This window comes from Ptychodera flava, chromosome 19, assembly GCF_041260155.1.
Source record: "Ptychodera flava strain L36383 chromosome 19, AS_Pfla_20210202, whole genome shotgun sequence".
Taxonomy (NCBI): domain Eukaryota; kingdom Metazoa; phylum Hemichordata; class Enteropneusta; family Ptychoderidae; genus Ptychodera; species Ptychodera flava.
Window position 1 is genome coordinate 27,258,141 of NC_091946.1, and position 27,837 is coordinate 27,285,977.

General features: G+C 37.8%; 1 protein-coding gene across 5 annotated transcripts in view; it reads right to left on the reverse strand.

Moving 5' to 3' along the window:
• Positions 1-18,108, reverse strand: part of LOC139119123 (extracellular serine proteinase-like) — a 39,318-nt gene extending 21,210 nt beyond the window's left edge. Inside the window, exons 1-11 of one of the 5 annotated variants that reach the window (XM_070682770.1) lie at positions 17,969-18,108; positions 9,338-9,555; positions 7,531-7,680; positions 6,719-6,851; positions 6,161-6,276; positions 5,485-5,629; positions 4,961-5,145; positions 4,011-4,182; positions 3,577-3,741; positions 2,804-2,968; positions 1-857 (exon numbers count right to left, since the gene is read on the reverse strand). The exon at positions 1-857 is cut by the window's left edge and continues 297 nt beyond it. In XM_070682770.1, coding sequence (XP_070538871.1) covers positions 730-857; positions 2,804-2,968; positions 3,577-3,741; positions 4,011-4,182; positions 4,961-5,145; positions 5,485-5,629; positions 6,161-6,276; positions 6,719-6,851; positions 7,531-7,680; positions 9,338-9,508 — 1,530 coding nt within the window. In that variant the 5' untranslated portion in view covers positions 9,509-9,555; positions 17,969-18,108 and the 3' untranslated portion in view covers positions 1-729. Of the gene's footprint in view, positions 858-2,803; positions 2,969-3,576; positions 3,742-4,010; positions 4,183-4,960; positions 5,146-5,484; positions 5,630-6,160; positions 6,277-6,718; positions 6,852-7,530; positions 7,681-9,337; positions 9,556-10,059; positions 10,125-10,311; positions 10,404-17,968 lie in introns of those variants that run through there. The other 4 variants (XM_070682771.1, XM_070682767.1, XM_070682768.1 and 1 more) reach the window with 4 other exon arrangements.
• Between the last annotated feature and the right edge of the window lie 9,729 nt (positions 18,109-27,837).

Below are 27,837 nucleotides of genomic sequence, written 5' to 3' on the forward strand. Positions count from 1 at the left end.
TTCTGACTTAAATTGTACCCGTTTAGAAGTATTACAACCTCAAAGGAACTGAATCTCAATGGATCACATCCTTATGAAAATTTACAACTTAGTGTTCTTTTGATTCCACGAACGTGAGACATCACACGTTAGAAACTACAAACGCATGTTCGTTCCATTAAGAAGTAACATGGACTTTGGTCCCATAAATGTCATGTTTCTTGCAGTATTTCTACAACTTTGTTGTGTAAACGGAAATAAAGGTTATCCAAATATTTAATCAGCACATATTTCCCATAACTACTTTCCCCCTGTGACAATGGTAGGCCGGGAAGGGCGTGTCTTACTGACAGAAGAGATATTCCAATTTGCGCTTTTGCATTATCGGAAGTTACTTTTGCATAGGGGTATAATTTCTAGGTGGGTCCTGAAGTGTGTTAAGTCTGTGCATTGAAAATTAATATTTTATCTTTCGAGAGTATAGATTGGCTTTTATATAATCTTACACTAGATTACCCTCAATAAATAAATAATAAATAAATAAATAATGAATAAATAAATAAACAAGTAAATAAATAATTGTCCAAAATCACAATAATTAAACATATGTCAAAATGGCAGTGTTATAGATAAAGAGTTGTTATAAACGAAGTTGTGCCAAAATTACTCATAAAGAAATAACAATCTATTCCGATCACTGTAGTGGATTCATTTCATTTTCCAATCGCACAGCTCGTCTCAAAGACGCCCTTATAGAGGAGGCCTGGGTCCACAGTCCGTGCAGTCGGTGCCATAATCACAGCCATTGTAGCCAGCTCCAGGTCCACCGTCGTCACACTCGCCGTCACCATTCCACCAGCACGTGTTGTAACATAGGTCTGAATTGAAGAGAAAGCGAAAGAAAACTGTGGTTAGTATCATGGTTAATTTTAGGGTAAAGTAGCAGTGTAAGAAACAAAAAGAACTACATGGTTCAAGAATGTGTAGACTTTTATCGAAAGTAGAATGTGTCTCGGGAACAGTTATTCAGACTCTCAATGTTTACGATTCTTTTCTAATCTACAACTTGTTTTGGGCTCATTTTAAAGCTCTTGGGAAAAGAATAATGTCGATCGTCTTAGTTTTTAAGAAACCAAAACTTTTACTTCCCTGTAAAGTTAACAGATTGATGGTGGTCGATATTGTATTTCAAATATCGGTAAATATTTAGTCATTTGTTTCTCTAGTGCCGAACTTTGCATGATGATTCCTGATTTACATTCGTTATTTAGTAAGAGAATGGTTGAAACTTTTATTGAGGGAAGATGGAGCAAAAGTTTGCGTCTTTTTTTTCAAGGTGCATACTATCTGAAGTTCCATATTCACGACAACGAGTATGGTGATCGAGATGCTCCCTCCTAGCCATTACATGTACGTATTACGCTGTTACTCTAAACTGAAGTTCCCCCGTAGTAGTAGAGTTTCGAAATATTTACTTCAATATTTATGTACTCTACAAGCCCTTTTACTCTAGCAAGGTGAATGCAAATGAAAGTACTGTCCGTCCCTCCCTTCGTTAGGACGATTGACACTCTTGCTATTAACCTTTTTTACTAATACTGGCTCTCAATGGAGGCTTTCGCCGCTGCTATTGCTTCCGAATATGCGATCGTTTTCAGCTACATTTCGATAGGAAACACAACATGAAGTCTAAACGAAATTTCACCGACCCAAATTCGTAGTTCGGAAGCTCAGAAGTCCATCCCGTGCTTCGATAGGTAAGACATTTGATCAATGATATAAATATGTTTGTTTGTTTGATTTGACTTCGCTGTAAACATTGATATTTCATTTTGATTACCATTTGATGCTTAATATTTGCTGAAATGCATGTATGGATTGCAAGTTATGAGTTACCTGATAAATAATTAATTTTACACATTTAGCAACGATATTTGATATTTTCTATCAATAATAATTTAAATATCAGTAAGAGTGTTTCAGACTCTTTTACAAACGGACGGGGATAAAGTGATTAGTATTCATTGAACTTCTGTCAAAATACGTTATCATGGTCCCGCTCTTGGCGAGTGTGTTGAGTGGTGTGATAATTCATATCTAAACTTAAATGTTAAGAAAACTAAAGATATGATAATGGATTTTCGGAGGCAAGAACGCAACCCTCAAACAACCATTGTTCGCAATCAAGAAGTTGAAATTGCCTCTAAGTATACCTACCTTGGTTCAATATATTAAAATGGGATGCAATTGGAATTCGAATAACCCAGAAAAGTCTGTCATTATTTTATAATCAGCAAGTACTTAGGAAAGCCCTCTCAAAAGTCTTTTTTCTATTAATCATAATATTTTATTGATAGAGTTCGACATAGTTCCCTTTGGTCGGCGTTTAAGATACCCGGATTGCAGGTCAAACCACCCGCGGCGTAAGTTGTCATTCATTCCCAACCCTATGCGGCTTTTAAATGATTCGTAAACTGTTTTTTGTTTTTGGTATCTTTTGTGTCTATGCACGTTTTGTATATTTTTAATATTTGATGTGTTGTATTTAAGCCGCAGTTTTTAATCGCCCACATTTGGGCATGTTGGAATTGAATTGAATACTTGCTTTGAGAAACGATAAGCTTAAAGCTGTCGTATGCTAATGCGTGTGTATGTTGATGAAGATGTCATTCTTGGATAACGTTAGCCCATTCTGCAGTATCCCTGAGTCTATCTGACTGATTGTTATAATGTATATGCCCTTGCCTCCCTCTACACGTTTAAGTTTACCTAACTCATCTTCAGTTCTGCACAAATCTTGTCCTTCACTTCTACCCATTCTTACCTGGTCTATAGTCAGCACACGTGGCACAGGTGCAATCATCCGGCTGGCTTCCACAAAAGTTATCTGCGCCACAGCATGGATTGTCGCTGTAAGGGTCGCATTCGGCGGGTTCGCTATACTTGTTCAGGTATCCTGCGCCGCAGCGAAGGTCATCCCTCCATGTCTCTGAGAACAAAAAATCAACACAATGCATCCCTTGTCAGAAATATAATTTTTCTATCCCCTATCCCTCCAATAACTATGAAAAGGAGGGAAATTGCATACTTTGTCAAAAATATGGTGTTCCTGTATAGTGTTGTAAAAGTGCACTTACGAATATAATAAATATGGATGGACCTTTGGATGCCAAGAGGGGTTGTCAAATTGCAAGAAAGAGCCCAAAAACATAATAAACAAACAAGCAACCATGTTGTCTTGTAATGTAAAGAAATCACATGAATTGGAACGCTCCACCAGAAAACTACGTTGAATACTTGAAGGTCAAATAAACTCCATATCATCATCTTAACCACACCTCCGAAGTTTTCAATCTTTGTTTCTATGCAAAAGACACTTTTTTGTATAAATAGAGTAAAAAGACTCCTTTCAAAGAATGTTACTTCAGTTTCGTATTTATTTGAGCTTTATTTACTCCATGCTCTTTAAACATCCACACCAAGTTCTGTATCAAAAAAGTCTGGATATCATATACCTTTGGTGTGCTTTGTGACCTATTCAAAGTACACAGCGCACAATCTGCCCCTCATAACAATCTGACAATTTCTATGACTTACTGTAACCTGACGGTACGCGAAGAAGGTAGTTTGGCGTATCTGAACGATACTCTTCTGGTATAACGGACATATCAATCAGATTCTTCCCAGCGGCGTCCACAAGTTCTGTAAGTATACCATCTCTTGTTATCTCCGGATCGTATTCAAGAAGACGAGCCGCAACGCCTGAAATGAATGAATGAAATGATGAAATTACAGGTAAACACGGGATTAAAATACAGCTATTTTGCCTTTAAAGATATCCCTACTTACCTTGCATTGTAATATTAATGTTTTACCTTGAGCACAGACTGTACAAAATGTAACAGAATGGGTTTTTTTCTTTTTTACGCATCTGTACACCTCATGGTGTGAAACAGGAAGATAGGCACACTGTTCAAATGCATTCAACGAGGAACTACATGTAACAGGGTATGACTGTAAGATCACTCTACCTGATACATGAGGGGTTGCCATGGAAGTCCCATCCTTTTTAGTGTACGAATTTGGACTTTGGCAATGAGCACTCAAGATACCCTTTCCAGGTGCCTGAATGTTGACACATGATCCGAAGTTAGAGAAGTCAGCGAAGGAGTCGTTCTGAGTTGTGGCACCGACTGTGATAGCCTGCAATAAGGAATGACAGAAACGGCCAGTGTTGAGGATGTGCATTTCCTTAAACCTACTCCGATAACAATGTATTAGACTTTATATTGACAATAGAAAAAAAATTACCCCCATTTTTTTTCCAACAGGATTTTGTTGATGGACTGAAAGAAGCGAAACACAATGAACCCAGGGGATGCAGTTTATCAAGCTAGAGGTCAAAAGGACTTGTCCCAATGTCGTTGTTAGTTTGGAACCATATTTCATCGATGACAAAACTTTTTGATCATCACATGTTCTCTATGTCGTGTTTTTCGAATTGCTACGATAACCCTTACTGCGAAATTTGAAAGTAATACCAGGGAGAATAGAATAATTGAAACACGATACATTGATTGATATCCGTTACATGATTTGGTTCCATGACAGGAACAACAGACGTTAAGGAAATATGAATACAAGGTAAGAATCGAGCACATCTCAACATCTGGTATAAATCAGATCGATCAGTGCTGCACTGCCCTCTTGTCACATCAGTATGGACAATAATCAACTTCATATTCATATGTGTTCCCGCCAATTCAATTTTGGCGTATGATTTACAGACGGTGAACATGAGAGTATATGGACGTAAAATGTAGAAGTTCTTGAATTTTGAGTTCAACGTCACGAAAGGTATTTAGCAGCTGCAATTCTGCGAAATACCACAGGTCTTCTTATTGCAAATTCTCACAGAGTTGTAGTTATATGAAAATTTGAAAAAGGGAGACCAAAGCTATAACTATGGAGATGTTCATACCGAAGTTGCCGAGGCTGGTGAGTTCAGGCAAGCGTCTTTGTGCTCGTTTCCTGCAGCGGCGATGACAATGTAACCTTTTTCCGCCATTCGTTCGATTGCTTCGTTCAGGGTGACAGACTTGCCTCCAGTGAAGGACATCGATACGATGCTTTGCGGCAGGTTTGCGTCGGTGATAGCGTCAAGAGCTGCAAGGACAAACACGACAAGGTTGTAATTTGTCATATTGAGGTGTCCTGAGGGCAAAAGATGTGCGCACAAATAACGTCATCTACACATGCATTCAGAAACATTCGTGTCTCCGTGTGCTACGCTTGATTCTTGCATTATAATTATAATACAAACGTGTTGATTTTTCTTTGGCTGACAAAGCGATGGTGTTGGCAAAACGCTCAATTGCCATTGTAACTAAATCGATACGTTTACATTCATCTGACGAACTTATTCTGCAAGATGAACTTTACAAGATGCATTTTAAAGTTCCCAAAACACGCCATGCTCGTCTAAAGTAATTTACAGACACCTACCACTGACTATCCTACTTGTGGTGCCGCCTTTCCCATCGCAATCGAATGTCCTGGCGGAATAGAGCGTGACTCCCGGTGCAATTCCAACAGTACTCCCCGCGATGATGCCGGCAACGTGTGTGCCATGACCGTGACAATCTTCTCCCTGGTAAAACAAAATTTAACATGAACTTGTATTGACTATTCGCCCTTAACTCATTTTCTGCCTTACCATTCTGACACGAATCTGGCTGATTCCCAAGTTACATGTTATTTCTCATATAAGGTGAAACAATTGATAATAAGCATTGGGTTGAAACGGTCAAAAATATTCCTTTATGCAGATTTTCTACGCTAACCTTTTGCTAGCGAAATGCTCTGGTAAGGCACAAGTCATCGAACATTCGCTCGTCATTACAATGACATTACACGGTTTGTTAAGAAAACAATTTCTTCGACTGCCATTCATGATCCTGTGAAGATAACTTAATATTGTTTACAAGACGCTTTATTGTTACATTTAAGAATATATTTTATATGACGCTCATCTCACCATTCCTATTTTCAGTAAATATCTTCCACAAAGTTTACTGAACTGTCTGGCTATCTTGTATCTTCCTAAACTCTGTTGCCAAGATGTATATACTAGTATAATAACGGATTTATTTGCCAGGCCAATTAGATATACATAACTTACGTTACGTCCATCATCAAAAGTGTCGAAGAACGGTTTGACTCTCTCTTCATTAAATTCGAGATGTGAATATAAAATACCAGAATCTACAACAAAAACGTTTACTCCAGTGCCATCGCCTAAACATTAGAAATAAACGAAAACAGTATAAACAAACAGTAAACAAAACAAACCTCAGTTAACATTTCCAAAGTAGAGGGGGAAACAACGGAGTGCTACGTAAGGAATTATTCATCGCAAAGAGGTTTAATTTGCTTCAATGAGCCAGTTGAAATTAAAAAGGAGCTAATACTTTCCTCAATATGCAACATAAGCTAATTGCCATCATGATCAAATACCTTGTTTATCCATTAGAGTTAATAAATGGAAACAAATACACGCAACCAATAGCGAGGCAGAACACCATGATATGAAAGATACATGAATGACCGACGATCTTGTTTTGAAAAGACAGTTTAGGTATACAAACATCACTGTCAATATTATTCGCGGGACATTTTTAGTGATTCAGATACGACATAAGGACGACATTTTCGATGTAGGTTACGTCGTGTAACTCACCGAGAGGGGGCATAAATGATGAATCGAGGGGGAGGTTTTCTTGATCGATTCTATCCAAATTCCAGGGAACTTTAAAATCAAGCTGCATCTCCCCATCTTCCTCCACGTATTCCACTTCTTCGAGCCAACGTATCTAGTGAGTAAATGAATACATCAAGTAGAACTGTATCAGTGATCTATGATTTTTATTGAAAATTCATTAAGGAAGAATTGGATGACCAAAATCTGAGAAACGTATGAAATGACAATGATATCTTTCGTTTTTTCGTTACAGTGTTGGTATTCGTAACAACAGCTGAGTAAAAATTGAAGACCCGATGTCAGACCTGATGAAATATAGAAGTACCTTGTGCATGTGACGCAAGATTCTTAAACAAACAGCAAAAATCATCACAGAGATAAGGGTGCTTTTGAATTGCACGTATGCAAAATATAACGGCTATCTCGAAACACAACCATGTCTGCCTTAGGAGTAAGAAAACCGCCGCTTGAAATGTTTTGAAGGTTACAACTAGCAGCTCACGATTTTGGCCACTAGCATGGGTAAAGTAAGTATACCAATGACAGAAATTGCACTCATCGCACCACGTGATACATAATATCATGATGAGAGCAGAAAACTGAGCGCAGTCTAATTTACATGAGACGTTTGTTGGACTCAAGGAAGTAAAATGAAAAATCCATGTTATGATCAACTTGCCATTCACTCGAACTATTACATTAAGCATAACGTAGTTTACAGCTTACATGCTCAATATCACACAGGTTAATTGTGAAAATTCCTTATGATATAGAAAATAGCACGTTCTTACTTTGTTCAGAGCATCTGCAGGTACTTTAGCCGTGAAGCCCTTTAGTATATTTTTCAGTGTTTCATGATACTGTATACCTTCTTCCTTATCCGACATAAGCGATTTTATGTGCTGTTCGAGTTCCTCAATTTCCTCTGCTGATAAATCGTCCTGTAATGGGAAGAAAAAGATAACGTTCAAAAATTTAAGGATATTATATCGAGGAAAGCGGATGAGGGCGTGGTTCTTGTACTTACTGGGGCGGCGCTAAACGAGACATGCACAGACGGACAGATCAGACAGACGGCAGAGCATAAGATGCTTGACTTTGAAACGGGGACAGACGAGGTTAAGAAAGCAACTGAGGGTTGTTTTTCTATAGTCTTCGTTAGTCTAGAGATACATTAACAGCCACGTTTCTGAGCATCCTCGAGTATGTTCGTAGCTGTAAGGCGAGTTGGGAATTCCAAATTCAAAAAATGTCACATTGTAATAGGGGAGTGGAAGGTAACTGAAACGAAAGAAACGATTTACAACGGGAGAATTATACATCGCAACTGTATGTATCAGCTGCTTGGCGTCTATGTCCTCAAGGGGTCAAAGTTTTTCTAATAAAAGTTATTGTGTGGTCACAATGAAAAGGCAAATGTCTGATGTAGAGGCTTCTTGGCACTGAAGTGAACTGGATCTCCGTGGAAACGAAGATACTACATGTTCTATGGCATAGGTGGTGAAAGTCTTTCCCAAAAGTAATCTTTTTTTGAATAATGTGAAAAATCATCCACACATCCTTTGACTACTTCAAATACCTAAACCGCATCATTCCTTTTGAATTTCTAAATCATTTCTATATCTGCTGTGTTTTCAGGACCTGGTTCTTTCTTTCAAACCTTTATTTATCTCTTCTGTAGCTTCATTTTTCCTTTAATCATAGAAAACAATGAACATCTGTGTTGTTTCCATGGAGTTATCATGGCTTGAAGAGAATTATGGAGAAGTCTACTTTCGCTGTCAATAGGCTTGAATATGTGGCTGGATTTTTTTTTCAGGGAAATGAAGTGAATGAAAGGTTTCGTAAAACCTGTGGCTCACCCAAAGAGACTTCGTAAGGGAACTGGCATCCATAAAAATATTCCATCGTTGAAATGATATCCATCACACGAGGCCGTTTGAAACTTAGAATTGCAAGCACTCTTGGAAATGTTTTAAACAATGGATTACAGGCATGTCCGCTATCAAGAGGGACAATCAGATGTAGAAAACAAATATGCGGGATATCTGTAAACGAACCAAGTGACTGACTCTCTTCTTTATTGCACATGCGCACATCATGCAATGTGTGCTGATATTGCCAGGACTATACTGCTCGCCAGTTTCCCACTGGAGTAAAAGTAAGGACCGGGGTATCTAACAAAAAATTTGAGCGACCTCACATCGGTAGTCGTCAATAAAATTCTTTGGGGGTTGTGATCTTTTGGCGCCTTTCCTGTACTGGTAAACCGTAATACAGGAATATGATTTCCCATAGGTGATACTTGCTGCCGCATCTCGTTGAAAAGATTGAATTCTAGTTGAAGGTACAAATGTTTATAGTAGACACTGATCTGTTTTCTCGTCGGCATATCACTTGAATGCGAGCAGAAAATTGTAATTGAAATTCTCCGTCTACATTAGTTTGGTCCCCTGCCACATTTCTACCGCTCGCTGCGCTGCTCAGTTTCGTGAGTGAGGCGCCAGCAGCGTTAGAAAGGGGCAGGGAACCAGACTCCATCTACACACCAATGGTCCTATGGCAAAATCACAGAAGAAACACCACAAGATTACTTACCCTGAGCCTGACGATGTACTCATCGCGTGCTGTAGGGGGCTCGTTATTTTGTGTTACATGATACAGAGGTGCCTCGGTGTCCCGTTTCCCGCGTAACGCTGAAGTCTCGAGCAAGGCTAGCGAGAGATGTAAAACAGTGAACAATATCCATCGTCTGCGCACAGTCACCATGTTTATGATACTTGATGCCAAACCAAAGTGTCTTGATCGCAGGATATCTGAATACGAAAAGAAAACATACTTAAAATAATATTAATCGGGTTGAGGGCTACTTCCGTAAAAATCAAAATTGTATCAGAATCACGAAGATAACGCCAGTAAAAAGACATACAAAGGGTTTTTTGGCAGTTATGAAAATAAATTTATACAAATGCAATGCGTCTCTTTTCAGACAGATATTGTAAGGCAATATGGTTTAACTTTTACAGTGTTCGACCAATAACCTCGAGAGGTTTTTAAAAGCGTGCTCTCAAGCCCACTGCAGCAAATCTGGATTGGTTACTAATTGCTGAAATGCGCGCCAGATATTGATGTTCTTGAAAATACTTGTGAACCCAAAGCTTATTATCAGGAGAACCTGCGAATGACAAGCCTGCCAAGTGAACATAAAGAGGAATGCATAGACACATGTATCTGCCGATAAAGTTTGCCGTACATGTTAAAACTTATATTGCAAATCAAGACAGCCATACAATCGAACGATACAAAATGCCTGAACTTACAGAAGTCAGCTAACGCTTCTCTCATCAATGACCATGCAGTGGTCTGTTTTGGTTCGTTCGCAACAAAACACGACCTTTTATAGGAATAGTCAAGGGGTTTATTTACTCGTGAATTAATATTACAGCAATATTTTCGAAGAAATTTGAATGACACAAAAGAGCACTGACGTCAAGTTCGCACGAATGCTCGAGAACCCAAATAAGCCCGGATGGGCGTGGATTATGACCAATGGAGTGTATGCACTATCGTACCTGTGACGCGTGAGGACGGATGTTGGCTGTACAAAGTATAGCTGGCTGACCTCTCCGTGAGTAGGTGACGCTGTTATCTTAGAGGGGGAGTTCCGAACAGTTAGATATGCACCTGAACGCTTCCTTATATAGGGCAAGCAGATATCACTTGGGGACGATGAACAAATGGCATCTGTGATTAATGGTGTCAATTTTAGTACGATCCTCAGTTTAAGTTGTCGCTTTTGTGAACAAAAGTTGTCAGTTTTCTCAGGGCAGAGTAATAAATTACATTGCGAACAATACATGGAATAATTCCATGGTTTTGAGGGGTCTTTCCTCAAAGTGGACTTCACAAACAATGCCACGCATACCATTGCTTGTGGTATGAACTCTCGGATCATAAATTCCGCTGAAATATATCCGCTCTGTTGATTTTTTCAACGAGATCACACACGTGCCAACATTACACCAGTGTCACTTCAGGTTAATTGTTTCTCTATCGATATAGTTCAGAGCACAAGGACCCAACAAGTTCACGTAATATGGACAAACTCGTGAGTCGTGTAGCCATAAAAAGTATTTAGTTGTCAAAGTTTTTGTAATACGTATTGTTGGCATTATCATGTCTCAGGTTTCATGAATTGAGAAATTTACTACAGATAAGTACAATCTCGGCAATAAAATGGAATTTTTCCAATATTTTAGGGTCGCATACGGTCAACTTCTTCCTGTTGAGACCGCCTTCAAACATACTAGAGGGATTAAACTGGTTTTGGGGTCTTTGTTCTAGATTTTGGCTACGCACGACCACTGTAGGTTGAAAATATCGGAAACTACTACTCTCCGCGCAAAAGCATTTCGCTGATAACTCGGAACTCCAGTCAAGTGGAAAATGGCCATTTCAATAGAATTTCTGCTGAATCACAGTAGCCAATGGCCCTATTTTATTTTGTGCTAAAAAGGAATGTTTGAATCACGTCTGCATGGCCCACTGATTCGGATTGTGTATACCAAATACAGGGATTTCCCTCGCGGAAAGATGGCTCACGCCGTGCTTTTTTTGAAGTAAAGTTGGTACAGTCAAGGTCAGACTGGAGTGTTCCGGTACGAATCAACACTCCTCGGAACTAAGAATAAGTGGGAGTATGAACTAAAACTATATGGTAGTGGTAGCAGTGAGTGAGAGCGGCGGAAAGTTACACTGTGATTGGAACTCACGAGTTGCATGAGTCAGCAAGAATGATTCGACGTGAAGCGTAAATGCTTGATTTCTATCTTCGTTTCACTACATTAGGGATAGAGTGACATCTCCATTACAAAAGTGTCATCATTTGTCATGCACAAGTGTTGGGCGATTGCTTATTGCCAAATTTGGAATATAACTTCATTGATTGATTGATTGATTGATTGATTGATTGATTAATTAATTGATTACCACTCGATGATTAAAATTATTCGTGGATGCCAACATCCAAATTAGTGGAACCATCGTGCATAATCGTATTTTGCATCGCTTCTTGTGGCATTAATTGCTCTCAGTTGAGTTTTGTATTAATGTAAACCATCGAATTCCATAAAACAAAAGCCAGGCTTCTCTCAAATAACTTCAATGATACACAAGCATGTCTAGATTTGTGTATCGCTGAACCCTGAATTCAACGTCCGGACACCTGCACAGTTATAGCCCAAGGTCCGTGCTCAGCTGACCAGCTGGCATGATAAGTAATAGTTTATTGTAATAATTCAAGGCCTGTGTCGATTTTTAAAAAACAATGATTTGTTGATGAATAAATTTTAGCATTATTGTCCATTATCACAGTACAGCAGCTTATTCTGGGGGTTTTATTCGCGCATTTAATTGTTACCGAGTGATTTGTATGGCAGTAATGTAATAAGAACCGAGAAATTTACCAACAAATGAATAATACATTCTTTTTATATTATCACTTAGAGGTGTTGTTATCGTAAACGAGATATTTATAGTATGTAAAACAGTGGCCATGCTAGAAGTCGGACAATCAATAAGAATGCTGTAGTGCATGGAATGTTCAATGTAAATTTCATACATTACTTAGATTTGATGACAAATGTAGAAAGTGAAGTGTACAACATGGTTATATATCATGAGCGTACACGAACCACTCTACATTGCCAAGTACTTCAGTCATCCACTTCACACAAGCAATCCTGGAGGTACATTGTCCCTTTCAGGCCAACTGAACATCGACTGTACTCAGCTTCGTTTACTTTACAATCGCGAAATCTGTTTACACTTTCCGTGCTCTCTCGACGGAACATTATTCATTTCCGGTAAATTTAGGTCATATACATATTAATAAACTTCCCTTCGTGCATTTGTGTTAAGATGTCAAAACGCGCAACAAGGACGCAATGGTTGTACTTTTTCATGTCAGACAAGCCTGGATTTTACGTAATGTATACTATTTTCTTAATCCCTGTTTCGACAGCAAAAAAATTCACGAACTTACCAAGTACTGCATATCACGCATCTGTTGCTCTGAAAGTCCAAATATTTGCAACTTTATTCGCACTTCCTTGATTGGCTTCTCTTTAAAGTAATTACTGTGTTTATGCGACTGGAACGTTTCACCGATAGTTGACAAGCACACAATGCCTCTACACTCCCTTTGTTTTCTTGACCTCAGATAAACTTCATAGCGTGACTATGGGACAAAGTCATCGTGTAAATTTCACAGAAAAGTGCTTGAATGACTGCCAGTTAGACAAATGTGGATGAAGCTATCGAGTATACTTATTTTTGAAGTCATGAACTTGTCCCTTAAAAATCTTTCCCCACGACCTGAAACGACTGTAAGGTGAAGCCGGAAATAAACAAAACAAAAAGAAAAACAAAAGAAAAACAAAACAAAACACGTAAAGTAGCCAATGTAATGAAGACATACTGCAACGAGTGATCTGTAGTCATATGCCTTCTTTTAATTACCGAGGTGTACGCGCATGTAACTCTCCGATGGGCAATTTTACGGTACGTACCAGATATTGAATCTCGCACTATGTACTAGGTAACTCGTGATTGCAAATAGAGGCTTTCGTTCTTTACTGAACGACAGCAAAGTTCTGACGGCCGCCAAGTATACTAGAGGAAATGAAATAAAACAAACAGTCCCTTGCGCGAAGCACACTTCAGTATTATGAAGAGATTGTGTCTCGTTCCAAATGGAAAATCACTTTTAGGGCTGTCCAGATGAAAAACTGCATACGAAATATTTGGTTTTATGCGGCCATCCTTCATTTAATCATTTATTATACAGAGTACAACTGTGTGTAAACAAATTCTTCGATGGAATGTACAGTCAGCATACACCGTCATTATTTTTAGAACAACAGCCCATTCAAAAGAACAATATAAGTCATCGCACTATTTCGCAAGTTTGTTTTCCTGTTTTGAAACTGTCGACAGCATCGGTCACGGTGGGAAGCAGTTCAATTTATACATATGGCGGGTAATACGTTTCCAATGTACCGCCATACGGGTTTTCCTATTATACAGCTGAACTGTCAACAAGTGCCGGACTGCTGACAAAATGTTTTTGTGTCATAATCGACACAAAAAAGCAGGCTAGTTGGCTGAACTCAACGCCGTTAATACGCTTGCTTTAATAACTTGCACATGTCAACAAAGCTGCCACACTGCGACTGGCAAGCTCTGTGCGTAATTGGAATCAATCATGTTTGACAGTGTTTTATGGTTTTGAACAGATTTCCTGTGCCACACAGCCGATAACATCCTCCGTTTGTAGTCAGTGACATCCTGACCATCGTTTATTAAAACAGCGTAAACAATTTCTGATCTTCCATGATCTCCTGAAATCTATTACGAGTTGACTTCCTGCAGAGAAGGCGCCGAGAAATACATTTTGCAAAATACTTCAAATATGAACTTCCGATGCGATATAACCAATGCTTACATATGGACACAAACAAGTACACTGCCTTCGTCGGCGATTCATTTGTTGTGATTTTGTCGATTCTTTTTTTCATTAAGTTCCAAGTTGTCATTGCTCGAAATTACAACTTTTCATCCGATGTCGTCATACGTGACGTCGTCAAGCATCTTACAAATGAACGGTTGCTGTGGCATTTGTTAGGGAATATCACCGTCTTGGATTCAAGGCCCTACTGTATCCCCGCCACGATTGAAACTGAAGATATTAAGCAAGAGTATACTGTATGTCCAATGCAAACGATAATGGCATACCAATTACATGTATGATCAGATCACATGTCTTCTAGTCACACAGAGCGGGGTTATTAACATCAATATCAATTTTATGTAACGACTCGGCAGCATAAACCAGCGTCCTGCTTGCAAACTTTACATAAATGCACTTACAGAAAAACACAGACACAAGAGTGGCTCCCAACGACATCGTATTTGCGCCATTATACGATGCTCTTATAAACAGCATGGTGGAAATTTTATTTCATATGATAGAAATTTTTGCAAGATTGATCATTCATACCACTCATGCAAATATGATTAGACAAACAAGAGCCGCATATCTAAAACTTTGATGGCAATTCATGGAATTATGTATTTCCTAGGAGATAAAGTTTAAAAAGAGACATAGGTCAAAACGCATCCGCTTTCCAAACAACAAGTACAGATATTTGGCAAAATTTCCTCGCATTTCATTTCATTGTATCAATTTCGTATTTTGTTTTTGTATAGAATAAATCTATTTTTACGCATGTTTATAGCCATTTCCAGCTTTACAATGCAGCCTGGATCTATATGAACCGCCACTGAAGGAATGTCGATGAATTTGTCTGGTTCCGATCTTAGTGGGCCTACACTTAGAGATATAAAATGAAGTATATTCAAACACTTTCCGATTTTTTAAAACTACAACTCATACTTCATCAAAATAATTTTGTTAATAGTTTGAATCTTGCAACAAAAACAAGTTGAAAATATTGGATTTAAAAAAGCTGTACAACGATTTCCAACAATGTTGAATGTACATCTGTACACGCCAGCGTCGCCAATTAGAATTCTCCGTGCAACTTTCGCACGTGTACCACGATGGTCCCACGGTTTGTACAGAACCTGTCTTCATACTGAAGATTTAATCTGATTGCTTGAGATTTTTAACGTAAAGCGTAAACCCCGTCTGCGGCTAAACGGAAAGTATGATGAAGATGAAGATGAAGATGTTGCGAGCACCAGCTTTGCGTTGAAAATCATTTGCCCTGAACAAGCATTGATGACAGTTTAATACAGCGAGCAGCAAATATTTGTATCACCCTGATGAAGGTATCGGTCCGGTACCAAATAAAACGGGCCGCATGGTTGTACGAGGTGATGCAAATAGTTGCTCAATTTAAGAAATTACAATCCCCTCTCTACTCCATTGTCGTTCAGTAAGACACATACGGACTCTGGCCAAAAAAACCAAATTTCCATATTGGGTTTCCTCTAAATCATTCGCCACTTTGCGTTGAGCGGCACAGTCACCATATTTGAAGAAAAGTGATTGCATCAGGGTGCGTGACAAAACCATACCGCGGTAAATTTGATGCAAACTCTGCAGGTTGCTAGGAAATAAACACAGAACCTCACCGCGAAATATGCAAATAATCAAGGACGGTAAAAACTTTCAACTAGGCTGCGTTGCAGCAACAGCAACATATAACAAGTCAAATAAAAGACACGCATGATTATCCATCTGCATGGCGTTAACAACATGGAATTTGAGGACTGCGGACCGTTTCCCGCGAATTCCGGTAACTCGACCACACATTGCATCTGTTGTAGATTTTAAAGGTAACTTTATATGTCAGAACATGCTACTTTTGGAAGCCATAAGCATGATGTGGTACAAAGGCATTGTAAACGAAAAAATTGTCTACATAGTGAAACGGTAATTGTTGGCGAATGCATGTTCGAAAAAAACCACGTGAAAACATAGTATGTCATTATGTGAGAGAATAATGTAAATTCACTAACTGAGTTCTTTAGAGTAATGAATATCGCGCAAACGAAAGTTTTACACTCACAATTTCCGACAGGGGATTTTGACTTCTCTATGTTAACATTAAAATGGAAATAGATGATCAAGCCAGTAAAATTATTCGGACTGGAGTACTTTAACGATATCTAAAATTCAAAATGACTGCCATTCTCTGCTTTTGGTCCACGAGAAAAATTAACGAAATGCAACGAAAGCTTACAATTTTCATAATAGGTTTCATAATAGGTCGACCTGCCTTGAGAGTCTACAACCAATTTTCGAGGGGAATCTGTCCTAAAAAGCTTTTAAGTGGGGGATTTTTACTTTATACTATCCTTCAAGATCGCTAAATACAAATATTCGTGGTGCATTAGTGAAACTTCATTTCTGTACAAATCGGGCGTCATCGACAAAGAATGCTGTGAGCAGTGACCGGATAATGTCAAAGATCCAATTCAATTTTCGTCTGACAGGAAATTGGTATAAACCTCTGATTTCGGCCTAGCACAAAATACATTGTTTACGAGATCGTAGTGCACATTCCATGCAAAGCTGGGACCACCGCCAGGACTTGTAAAGTTGGTTTTTAAAGATTATTAGACCCGTTGCAAGCAGAGACTTTCAAGGTACACACACTAACAAAGTTGTGAATTAAATTTCTACCTCCACGGGCAGACAAAATCGCTTAAGCCATGATTGTGTGTACCAATGTTTGGTTCCAGCAATGAATTGTGGGTTCTATGGTTGTGTAAATCAGGGTAGTGGCTGAACATGAATTCTAGGTTCTCTGACCTGACGGAACTTAAATCTAACGCTAAATTACCATAATTGTTACATCCATTACATACAAGGTAAAACGTAACAGGTTCTCCCTTACAGGTTATTCGAAACAAACAATTATAAAAAGCTTAAAAGTAATTCACAGAAGAATGAGTGGAAAAAAGTGGAAGAAAATGCAAAAACAAGAACATCACAATAGTCTCTCATCAAATCTGATTTTATACACGTAATAAGAACGAGACAGTAAAAATTCTGTAAGTTGCTGCTTACTCTTCTGTGTAGGGAAGACGCAGACGATGAGAGGAGATATTTAAAAAATGACTTGACTCCCTCCAATTTGCGGATCGGATGATACTGGTTTGAAAACAACACAAGAGAACAATACTTCGTAAGGCTTCTGAAGGGAGCATAGTGTTTTTGGAACCTTTATACTTTTAAAATTATCCGTAGACGGTCTTTATAAAACCTAGGACTTGGAAAGCCACAATACGGTACAGTGCATTCTTCTGTTGAAAGCTACCGGTATATCGGGATATTAAACGGTTGGCAAAAGGCGCTGTCGCGAACACCACAAACTCTATTGCTGAAAGGAAAATCGCACGGATATCTTGTTGAGCATAATTACTTCTTTAATATATATTGATAATAAACTGCACGTAAAACAAATTCCCTTAAATTTCTAACATCACCGATGATTCAAGGTCGCAAGTGTATATCACCTGGGGTAGACAAATGGAATGCGCAGAGTTGTTACAGATTACAGCAAAAACAGAATAGTACAGATCGATTAAACTACAGCTTTTTGAATTATAAACCAGCACTTGTGATAATCTTGAATACCAGGATACAGGTTAGTTATGAACTTCAGACACACTATCAGCAACATTTATCCACCTTACCTGGTACCTTTGTCGTATTCAGTGGTTTGTCCGCAGCAGCGTTGTCTGTGGTCTTATGACGAGTTATTCCACCCAAAGTGTGTCTTATATATCAAAAAGGGGAGCCCACCGACCAATACAAAATCATTCTATTAAATCTGCCATTTTCTATTGGTTGGATAGTTTCACCTGTGCCTTTGTGGAGCCGACGATCGAAAGTGGCAATATATCTAAAACATATTTTGAATGATAGTGGTATACGATAGGCAGTGACAAGGTGAAGTTGGTTTTGAATTTGGCTAAAAATTGCTGCTAATTTTTGTATTATTTTCTGCTTTTTGAATAACAAAACATTTACGAGCACAGTATGGTTCCACTGTATGTGAGGACAAAATTGGCTTCGTTTCAATGCTAACAGTTTCATTCTATTACTGGCATATGCCACACAATTATTATTGGAGCTAATGGTCTTTGTATCCTTAGAAACATTGGTATGCATCGATGTGTTCAAACGCCTCTCTTGAGTTGACTTCATTTTTAAATTGAATTATGAGCTAAGTACACACAACAACATAGTGGCGTGTATATGCCATTACCAGCCACCTTGCCTCACGTCAGAACCCAGAGGCACATTAACTTTTCTAGTTTAATTAGAAGTATCATAAAAAAAAACATGTGTACATTTGAACTGAAACATTGAGAAAACGTTTGATTTGTCCGCAAGAGGTAATAATTAAGCAATAATGTACCCCCTCCTGGACGATAATGGATGAAAGCAAACTTTGCACGACATAATGTGCGAGGCGAAGCCGAGTACATTTTGGAGTGCAAAGTTTGCTTGAGTCCAATATGGACTAGAAGGAGGTGCATTATTGCTATCAATTTATAGTTTTGGCAATACCAGTGAAATTGTAGATGTAGAAAACATCTGGAGCCACAATGCTGAATAATCGGATACTTTATCAGTAAGAATCTGAGGGTATGACGTCAAAAATTCATTGGTATTGAAAAAGCTATAATATATAATAAGTGATACAGCAAGTAGGCAAATGATATATCTTTGCTTTAAACAAAATATGCCAAAGTTAAAACGGTAGAGATAACCTATGCTATTTTTGTTTCTTAGTCCAGTTCTTTACCACTTATCTATATCGATTGAATTTACTACTCTGATGATGATACTAAACCAAAAATCTTCGCGTTATTTTCAAGTTAAGTTGGCCTTTGAAAATAATCAAGACACCTTGAAATCATTTTAAATTTATCGAGATAATTTCTCCGATGGAAAGATCTGTTATCAAGGAACTATGCTCATTACAGGGTAAATATATTTAAAAATTGTACACATTAACGGTATAGTATTTTTACAGATGTATACTTAAAGTGACATCAATAAAAAACAATAAAAGCATTTTAAAAAGCCTTCAGCACACGGTAACTCTAAAAAATTTATTAATAATGATATTTATATTTAAAGCGATATTGGCAAGCGTTATCATTCAACATATTCTTCCTCCTGTGCATAAAATCCTATTGTCCGATCTGATTTGCATATCCAATCATGTATCAATGATTTATGCCTTACATATTATAGAGAGCATTAGCTGAAGACTTTTAGAACATTTTATGTTTATTGACGATATTTAATTTTACATTTGTAAAAAGCTTCGTCGAAGTAAATATCGACAATAATATCACTTTAACGTATGTCCTTTTAAATTGAAAACTGTGACAATTTATGGCTACATTGTTGTATATTTTGTTTGTCTTTTGTCATGGGACATAGATAAACGGATCACAAGTCAATAATGCATATTTCCTGTCGCTAACAAGATGTTCAAAATGATATTTTGGGGAACGTTTCATTGAACATATCAATTCTCGTACGCCTATAATTGTTTACTCTGATCATAGTTTCAAAGCCAATCATTTAATGAGTAACGATCTATTTACGTCAGTAAACATTAGCTTAGAACGTCCAAACCACTTATGATGTTTTAAATGCCGTTTTAAAAATTAAAAGACGATTTATACTAATTTTGAAGAATTAGATTTTGATGTTGTTTGAATTCTCAAAGTGTCAAGTGCCCTCTTAATGTTGCAATATTACAAATTACTCATAAAAAAAGACGTATAACTTAAAAAGAAATGCAGATGAGCTTACATTTGCAGATTAAACCGACATTACTTCAGTATCCATTCATACCAAATAACTAACAATCGTGTTTTAAGTGAATCTTCATTGAAGGTATACAAACTAATACATTTTTAATGTTTTCATTATTTTTGTTACAGAAACCTAGCATGTGTTATTATTTCGTCAGTAAACCACGTGGCTGTACCAAATAATATTCTTTATACGGTCAATGCATTGTAAACAATGTATATTAATTATTGTTATGTTATCAATGAGAACTGAATTGCTGTCCTGACTAGAATTCCATCGTCAGCAAAGAAATGAAGGTTTACACTTAGCAAACTGGCTTTTTTGGCAACTTGAGCAAAGTTTTGTAATTTATCTTTCACTTTCTAAGCGCGTACTCCTTTAAATTTCAAGCCGTTTGTCAACTCCACAGATATGTCGTTCTTAGTCTGCATGTTCAGTAGCGTTTGTTCGTCGTTATATACGGTGTACTCCAGTAAAGAGCTGTGGTTGTTCTATACATCGCTACTTGTACCGTACAACTTTATAGCTAGATTTACTGTCAAAATGAAATGTTACACTATGTAAATGAAAACGTAAGCTGAATTGATTTAAAGGGTAACTCGCACCAGGCAAAACTTATTTACGTTGAAAGCTATGCACGATTTTATTCTTAGGTAGGAAATATGTAATGGCAGAGGTCTGTTTGAGTCAATGGTATCTGATATGATGCTTGGGAACATTCTCATGATATGGATTGGAACTTTGTTTTGGGATACTTTCGCAAACCTTGTAAGTAGGCATGCTTGTACAAAATGCTTTCCCCTCCAAACTGAATGTTTTACAGACTTCTTGAGAACAGTATGCACGTAAAAAGTCTTATGATAGCATATTTATTGAAATAAGTTGCTCCCATTGCAAGCAGAATGTATTGAACAACTGACAGTTAAAGGCGCTGTCGAACATAGTCTTTCGGGCAGAACAAAAGGATCCAGAGAGAGAGAGAGAGAGAGAGAGAGAGAGAGAGAGAGAGAGAGAGAGAGAGAGAGAGAGGAGAGAGAGAGAGAGAGAGAGAGAGAGGATAATGATGATTAGGATGAGGATAATAAACACACAAAAGTCGTCGTATATTTGAAACTACAACTTACATCCCACAACGGTGATTCTCAAATGCAGTCATTTTCCTTGATTGCCAACCGTCAACTGTTTTCGTGTCAGATATAGTGTGGGTCGTTGTATAGGTAGGTTGGAACGTTTGTTTTCTGAAAATTTCATGAAGTTGAAGATGAAGTTGAACCGAAAACAAATTAAATGTGATTTTTGTTCTGCAAAGTAAGTTGTAATAATTTTTAATAATGAAAATTCACTAAAAGATGATACTATTGCCGTGTATATTCGATGCCTTTCCTTGTTGCGCCAAAACCCATCATTGATTGATAAGTCACTGTCATGAAGGCTCATCCTGTTGACAATAAAAATTCAATTTTTACAGACCATGATTTATGACCCAATTAAGTTTATCATTCTGAAGCAAGGCCGTCATCTGTGTTAAGTCCATATTGACCTATCTGCTGTCAAACCACAGAACAATTGTTTTATTTCTGATAGCAATAGGAGATGACATTCTAGGACTTTTGGAAAGTGGTCCCAAAAGAACCATGATCAGAGTGCGGTCCTGTAAATTGACAGTTTCAAGGTTTGACATTTCTGTAATCTCTTTTTGATTATATCTGAATTTAAAATCCAAGGTCCAAATGAATTTACAGAATCACGGTATATTCGTCCAGCACTCCCGCTGCAGAAGTAATTTAATTAAAAACATCAGTGAAGTTTGAAGTCATGGTTAAAATCTGATTTCACGTTTGATAAATGTTTTATGGGTCAGATGAGACACAACTGATATCCTCTTACGGTCAAGTCTATATACATTCTGCTATTGTTATTTGAAATGATGTCAATGAACTTTACAAAAAAGTCTATTTGGCATCTTTATTTATACGACGTGAGTTAGATACTTGCACTTCATTTGGCTGAGCACGGTTGAAATGACAGCGATCTTTCGAAAAGCTCATCGACATAATTAAGACTTCATATTTCTGAAGACATACAAAAATGCGAGAGCTTGACTGTTTGGAAATAGGAGAGAACGGTTCACTTTACGACAGTTAGTTGTTTTTTCTCTCCTTGTCACAATTAATACGCGTCAAGATTTAATTCATCATCCATTCCAGTCTTTTATTTATTACCTCTGTCACTCTTTGTTTGTTTGTTTTAACCCTATTTCTGTTTCTCTGTGTCCACTTGTCGAAGGATTGCTGTCTTTCCGTTTGCAAGTGTCCTCTAAGAAGCAGTCTCTCTTCCTCTTTCCTATGTCTTTCTGAACCCCTCGTCTCTCCCTGTTCCACTTTTTCGTTTGCTTGCTCGGCAAATCCCCCTTCATATTTATGCAGTTGTGACTATATCTTGTATTACCTACCTTCACCTCAGTTTAAAACCCAATGTGTCTGCATCGCTGCTCTTTCGCCTCCTGATATCCCTGCAACTTGTATTTCCTCCCCGAATTCATCTACTTCCCGCCCTTATGAATTGAATCTTGCTAAGAATGAATGGCCTTAAAAATCGCTGTCTTTGTAAGTCAGCTGATCGTATGCGCCAGATGTTGAATAGTCCAATGGACCCTTGAAATCATTCTCAATTATGGGTAATGCCGGTTGCACGTGTAACTTTATATGTTTTAGGGCAGAGTTAATTGTCGATGATTTCCTGGCATTTCAGTGATGAACATCTTTAATTACTAGCACTAGATAAATCAAATCGAGGTAACGGAATAAAGTCATTTTTGGCATTTGAAGAATCTTCAAATTCAAAAGTTATAGATACAAAGCTTGTCAAAAAGGTGTCCAGTTCATTTCTCAATTATCATACATACACACATACATACATACATACATACATACATACATACATACATACATACATACATACATACATACATACGTACGTACGTACGTACGTACGTACGTACGTACATACGTACGTACGTACATACATACATACATACATACATACATACATACATACATACATACATACATACATACATACATACATACATACATACATACATACATACATACATACATACATACATACATACATACATACATACATACACACACACACATACATACATACATACATACATACATACATACATACATACATACATACATACATACATACATACATAAAGACCAAAGACAGACACATAGATAGATAGATAGATAGATAGATAGATAGATAGATAGATAGATAGATAGATAGATAGATAGATAGATAGATAGATAGATAGATAGATAGATAGATAGATAGATAGATAGATAGATAGATAGATAGGCGTTTCCCGAAAACATCTAATGATTTTTTCTTAATGTAGAATTATCGTTGAAGAGCAGTGAAACCATATTTGGTACTATTTTTGATAGTTTTAGAGATAGGTCGCAAATCATCACAAGATATTTATCGCTCACACCTGTGAAAACTATGGATTTGTCGACGTTGATCTCTTATGTGTTTAGTCTAGATCCCGCTAGAGTATCATTCTGAAATGCGACTGCGACTCGGTCCAGAAATTACGTGAGCTATGCACACGTTAGCATGACTGTTTTACATTCTGCGTAAACACGCTAAGGGTTCTGAATGTTACACATCGAATGTGTTGTGCTTTGAAACCAGGTCAAGAACTGAGCTTCATTGGAATTTTTATGTCTTCAAAATTTCATTAGTTAAACAGATTGTGGAACATGAGAAGACATGAAGCATTTGCAATGTACCTTGGCGATTGGCAGTCAAGGACTTTCCTTATTTAGATACGTTTACTTGGCGTTATTTATTCTACTCATCAAAACGATTACCGGGTTAACCTCGGAAGCTCGGAATCATTGTGGGAAAACTTGACGACCTTGGTTTTGATAGGTGCTAAATGTAATTAAGTGATGAGCTTCATACAGTGTCAAAAATGCATAGACGATAAGTGTTGTTACAGGGCATGGTTGTAGCTAGGTATCGAAAATGAACTTTTTGAGATTTGCTTTTAAGGTGGCTGGCCTTTATAAATTTTGCGAGTCTTAATCTTTGTCTGACTGTGACAGTTTATAAATATGCCTATGTCAGCGTTTGTGTGTCTGTGTATGCATGTCTATGTGTGTATATTTATCTATAATTGTATATGTATGTATGTATGTATGTATGTATGTATGTATGTATGTATGTATGTATGTATGTATGTATGTATGTATGTATGTATGTATAATCTATCTATCTATCTGTTTATGTGTGTGCGTACTTACACTCAATATCTTTTTGTTTTCGCTGATGTTCACAAGATAGGTATTCCATTTGATCATTTCATTTTATTCCTAATTTACTGGCGGTGAAGGACGTTGCTCAATTGCATAAACTTGCGTCCGCTTCTTCCAATGGCTTGTTTTCGACCTTCTATCGATTTTGAAATGACTTGGTCGTGATCAGCCATTTCCATCATGCATACGACAATCTCTTCAGAAGAGACATTCCTTGTTTGTCCTCGGAGGCTGGTCTTTGATCCCTTTTCTCGGTCGAAAAGTTCAAATCAATGGCGTCGTTTTGACATAGTCAACGATGAGACAATGGCTGAATCTAATCAGAAGGGATAATATGACATGCAAGTATATTGACTAGATAAATATTTCTTCACAAACCATGGGTTAAGGATTTTAATTAATTAAGTCAGGTGTAATTTGGTCGTTAGAGTGAAAAAAAATACTTAGGTGAATTAATTACTTTGAATACGTTGGTTCCATAGCTGCGGTACAACAGTATATTACATAAGTGACTGAAAGTGACGTTCGCGTGCCCCTCTTTGATTTTTTACGCTTTCAAATACACATCTGAAATGTAACGGTGACGTGTTCATTGCCACATAACATGAAGCAGTTGCAACTAGATTTATGACACACCATGACAGGCGCACATTTCAGTCAACGCTGAAGTCGCGCGTCAATCAATGCATACATGTGTCCAATGAATAAGAACTTAAACCAGTTTCACTAATCACCTAATAAATCCTTCGAGAGTGCACTGTAGTTGTTGTAGTTTTTATGACTTTATTAATGATCACATCCCATTAAGTCAACAGTAAATGTTTGACGTGATTTTATAGTCTGCCACTATTTCCGCTGTACGAATAATCTTCCGTAGGAACTTTTATCCGCCTGTCAATGCCAAGTCGACCAGTACCCTAAATGTGAAAACTGCATGTCGAGCATCCATTTCTTCTAATAAGATCGGTATTTTCCAAACAAACTTGGAGTAATACATGTATTTAAATATTACCGAAATCACATTCTAACATTTCCCAATTGAAAGACAGAATGTTGGCTTTAAACGGGCGAAGACTTTATTTGGGAAAACAACGCGAAATTAAGACAAATTACTAGTATTTACTTGAAGCTTTAATTACCGCAGTTAACCACAACAAAACCTTACATGAGATCACATATGTGGAAGGTTGAAGACTCATTTTCCATAATGCGGACTGATATCGTGCATCATTATTAGTCCCCACGGACACCGTCCGGGGGGACTTATAGGTTTGGTCATGTCCGTGCGTGCGTGCGTGCGTGCGTGCGTGCGTCCGTCCGTCCGTTCACGCAGATATCTCAGAGACACCTGGAGCGATTTTATTCAAACTTGGTACAAGGATTACTTCAGATGTCATACAGATGCACGTCAATTTGTTTTGTGATACGATCCAATGTGGCTGCCAGGCGGCCATTTTATTACGATTTTTTCATGTACAGAGCCATTACTCAGGCATGTTTCAACCGATTTTATTCAAAGTTGGTACAAAGACATTGACCAATGTCATAGATATGCACCTCAATTTGTTTTGTGATACGATCCAATATGGCCGCCAGGCAGCCATTTTGTTACGATTTTTTCATGTACAAAGCCATTACTCAGGCATGTTTCAACCGATTTTATTCAAAGTTGGTACAAAGACATTGACCAATGTCATAGATATGCACCTAAATTTGTTTTGTGATACGATCAAATATGGCTGCCGTGCGGCCATTTTGTTACGATTTTTTCATATACAGAGCCATAACTCAGGCATATCTCAACCGATTTTATTCAAACTTGATACAAGGATATTGACCTATGTCATACATATGCACGTCAATTTTTTTGTGATACAATCCAATATGGCCGCCAGGCGGCCATTTTATTACGATTTTTTCATGTACAGAGCCATTACTCAGGCATGTTTCAACCGATTTTATTCAAAGTTGGTACAAGGATATTGACCAATGTTATAGCTATGCACATCAATTTGTTTTGTGATATGATCCAATATGGCCGCCATGCAACCATTTTGTTACGATTTTTTCATGTACAGAGCCATAACTCAGGCATATCTCAACCGATTTTATTCAAAGTTGGTACAAGGACTTTGACCTATGTCACACACATGCACATTGAATTGTTTTGTGATAAGATCCAATATGGCCGCCGTGTGGCCATTTTTTTACGTTTTTTTCATGTCCGGAACCATAACTCAGACATGTATCAAGCGAATTTATTCGAAGTTGGTACAAGGAGATTGACCAATGTCATACATATGCAAGTCAATTTGTTTTGTGATACGATCCAATATGGTAGCCATTTGGTTATGATTTTTTCATGTACAAAGCCATAACTCAGGCATATCTCAACCGATTTTATTCAAAGTTGGTACAAGGACATTGACCTATGTCATACATATGCACATTGATTTGTCTTGTGATACGATCCAATATGGCCGCCGTGTGGCCATTTTATTACGATTTTTTCATGTCCTGAACCACAACTCAGACATGTGTCAAGCGAATTTATTAAAAAGTATTTCGATCACAGACCTAATGAAGAGGACTCTATCCTCTCTGAGGACCTGTAATCAAAGTACCCATTAACATGTGGGGACTGTGTCATCAACTATGACTTGTTAAAAGTACAATTTATTGTTTATAAATGCTTGGTCTATAAGTGTGATTACTTGTATGTTTTTGGAATTTTTATCCCCAGCAATTTGTGAGGCATGTTCTGCCGGGGTTGTTGTCGTGTCTCACTTTGCTGTCGGTCTGTCTTTTTCTGTCTGTTTATCTCCGTCACCAATCTCTCTGTCTTTGTATCTCTACATCTGGCTGCCCCTCTCTCCCCCTCTCCTTCCCCCTCCCCTCCCCGATCTCTCTCTCTCTCTCTCTCTCTCTCTCTCTCTCTCTCTCTCTCTCTCTCTCTCTCTCTCTCTCTCTCTCTCTCTCTCTCTCTCTCTCTCTCTCTCTCTCTCTCTCTCTCTCTCTCTCTCTCTCATTAAGTGCATATGACATAAATGCATGGTTGTTTATAGGTACTAAGTAAGGCTTTTACTTTAAATTAGTCTGTACAATATTAGCGGTCCGATCCGATCGTCCATTTTCTCGCAAACTTTCATGGAGTGATAGGTTTGTATGTTACCAGTCAAATCATACAAAATAGAAATCCAATGGTCTTGAAAATTTCTCTGTTGGTCCAGTATATCCTATAGGAGTATTACCGACGTGAATACATCCTCTTACAAAGGAATGTGTTTCCTGCGCCGTGTTTATGGTCAGACAGGACACGTCCGCTAGTTGATAAAATGGCATAAACAAAATCAGAGTTCAATAAAAATATATCTAGATGACGTTCT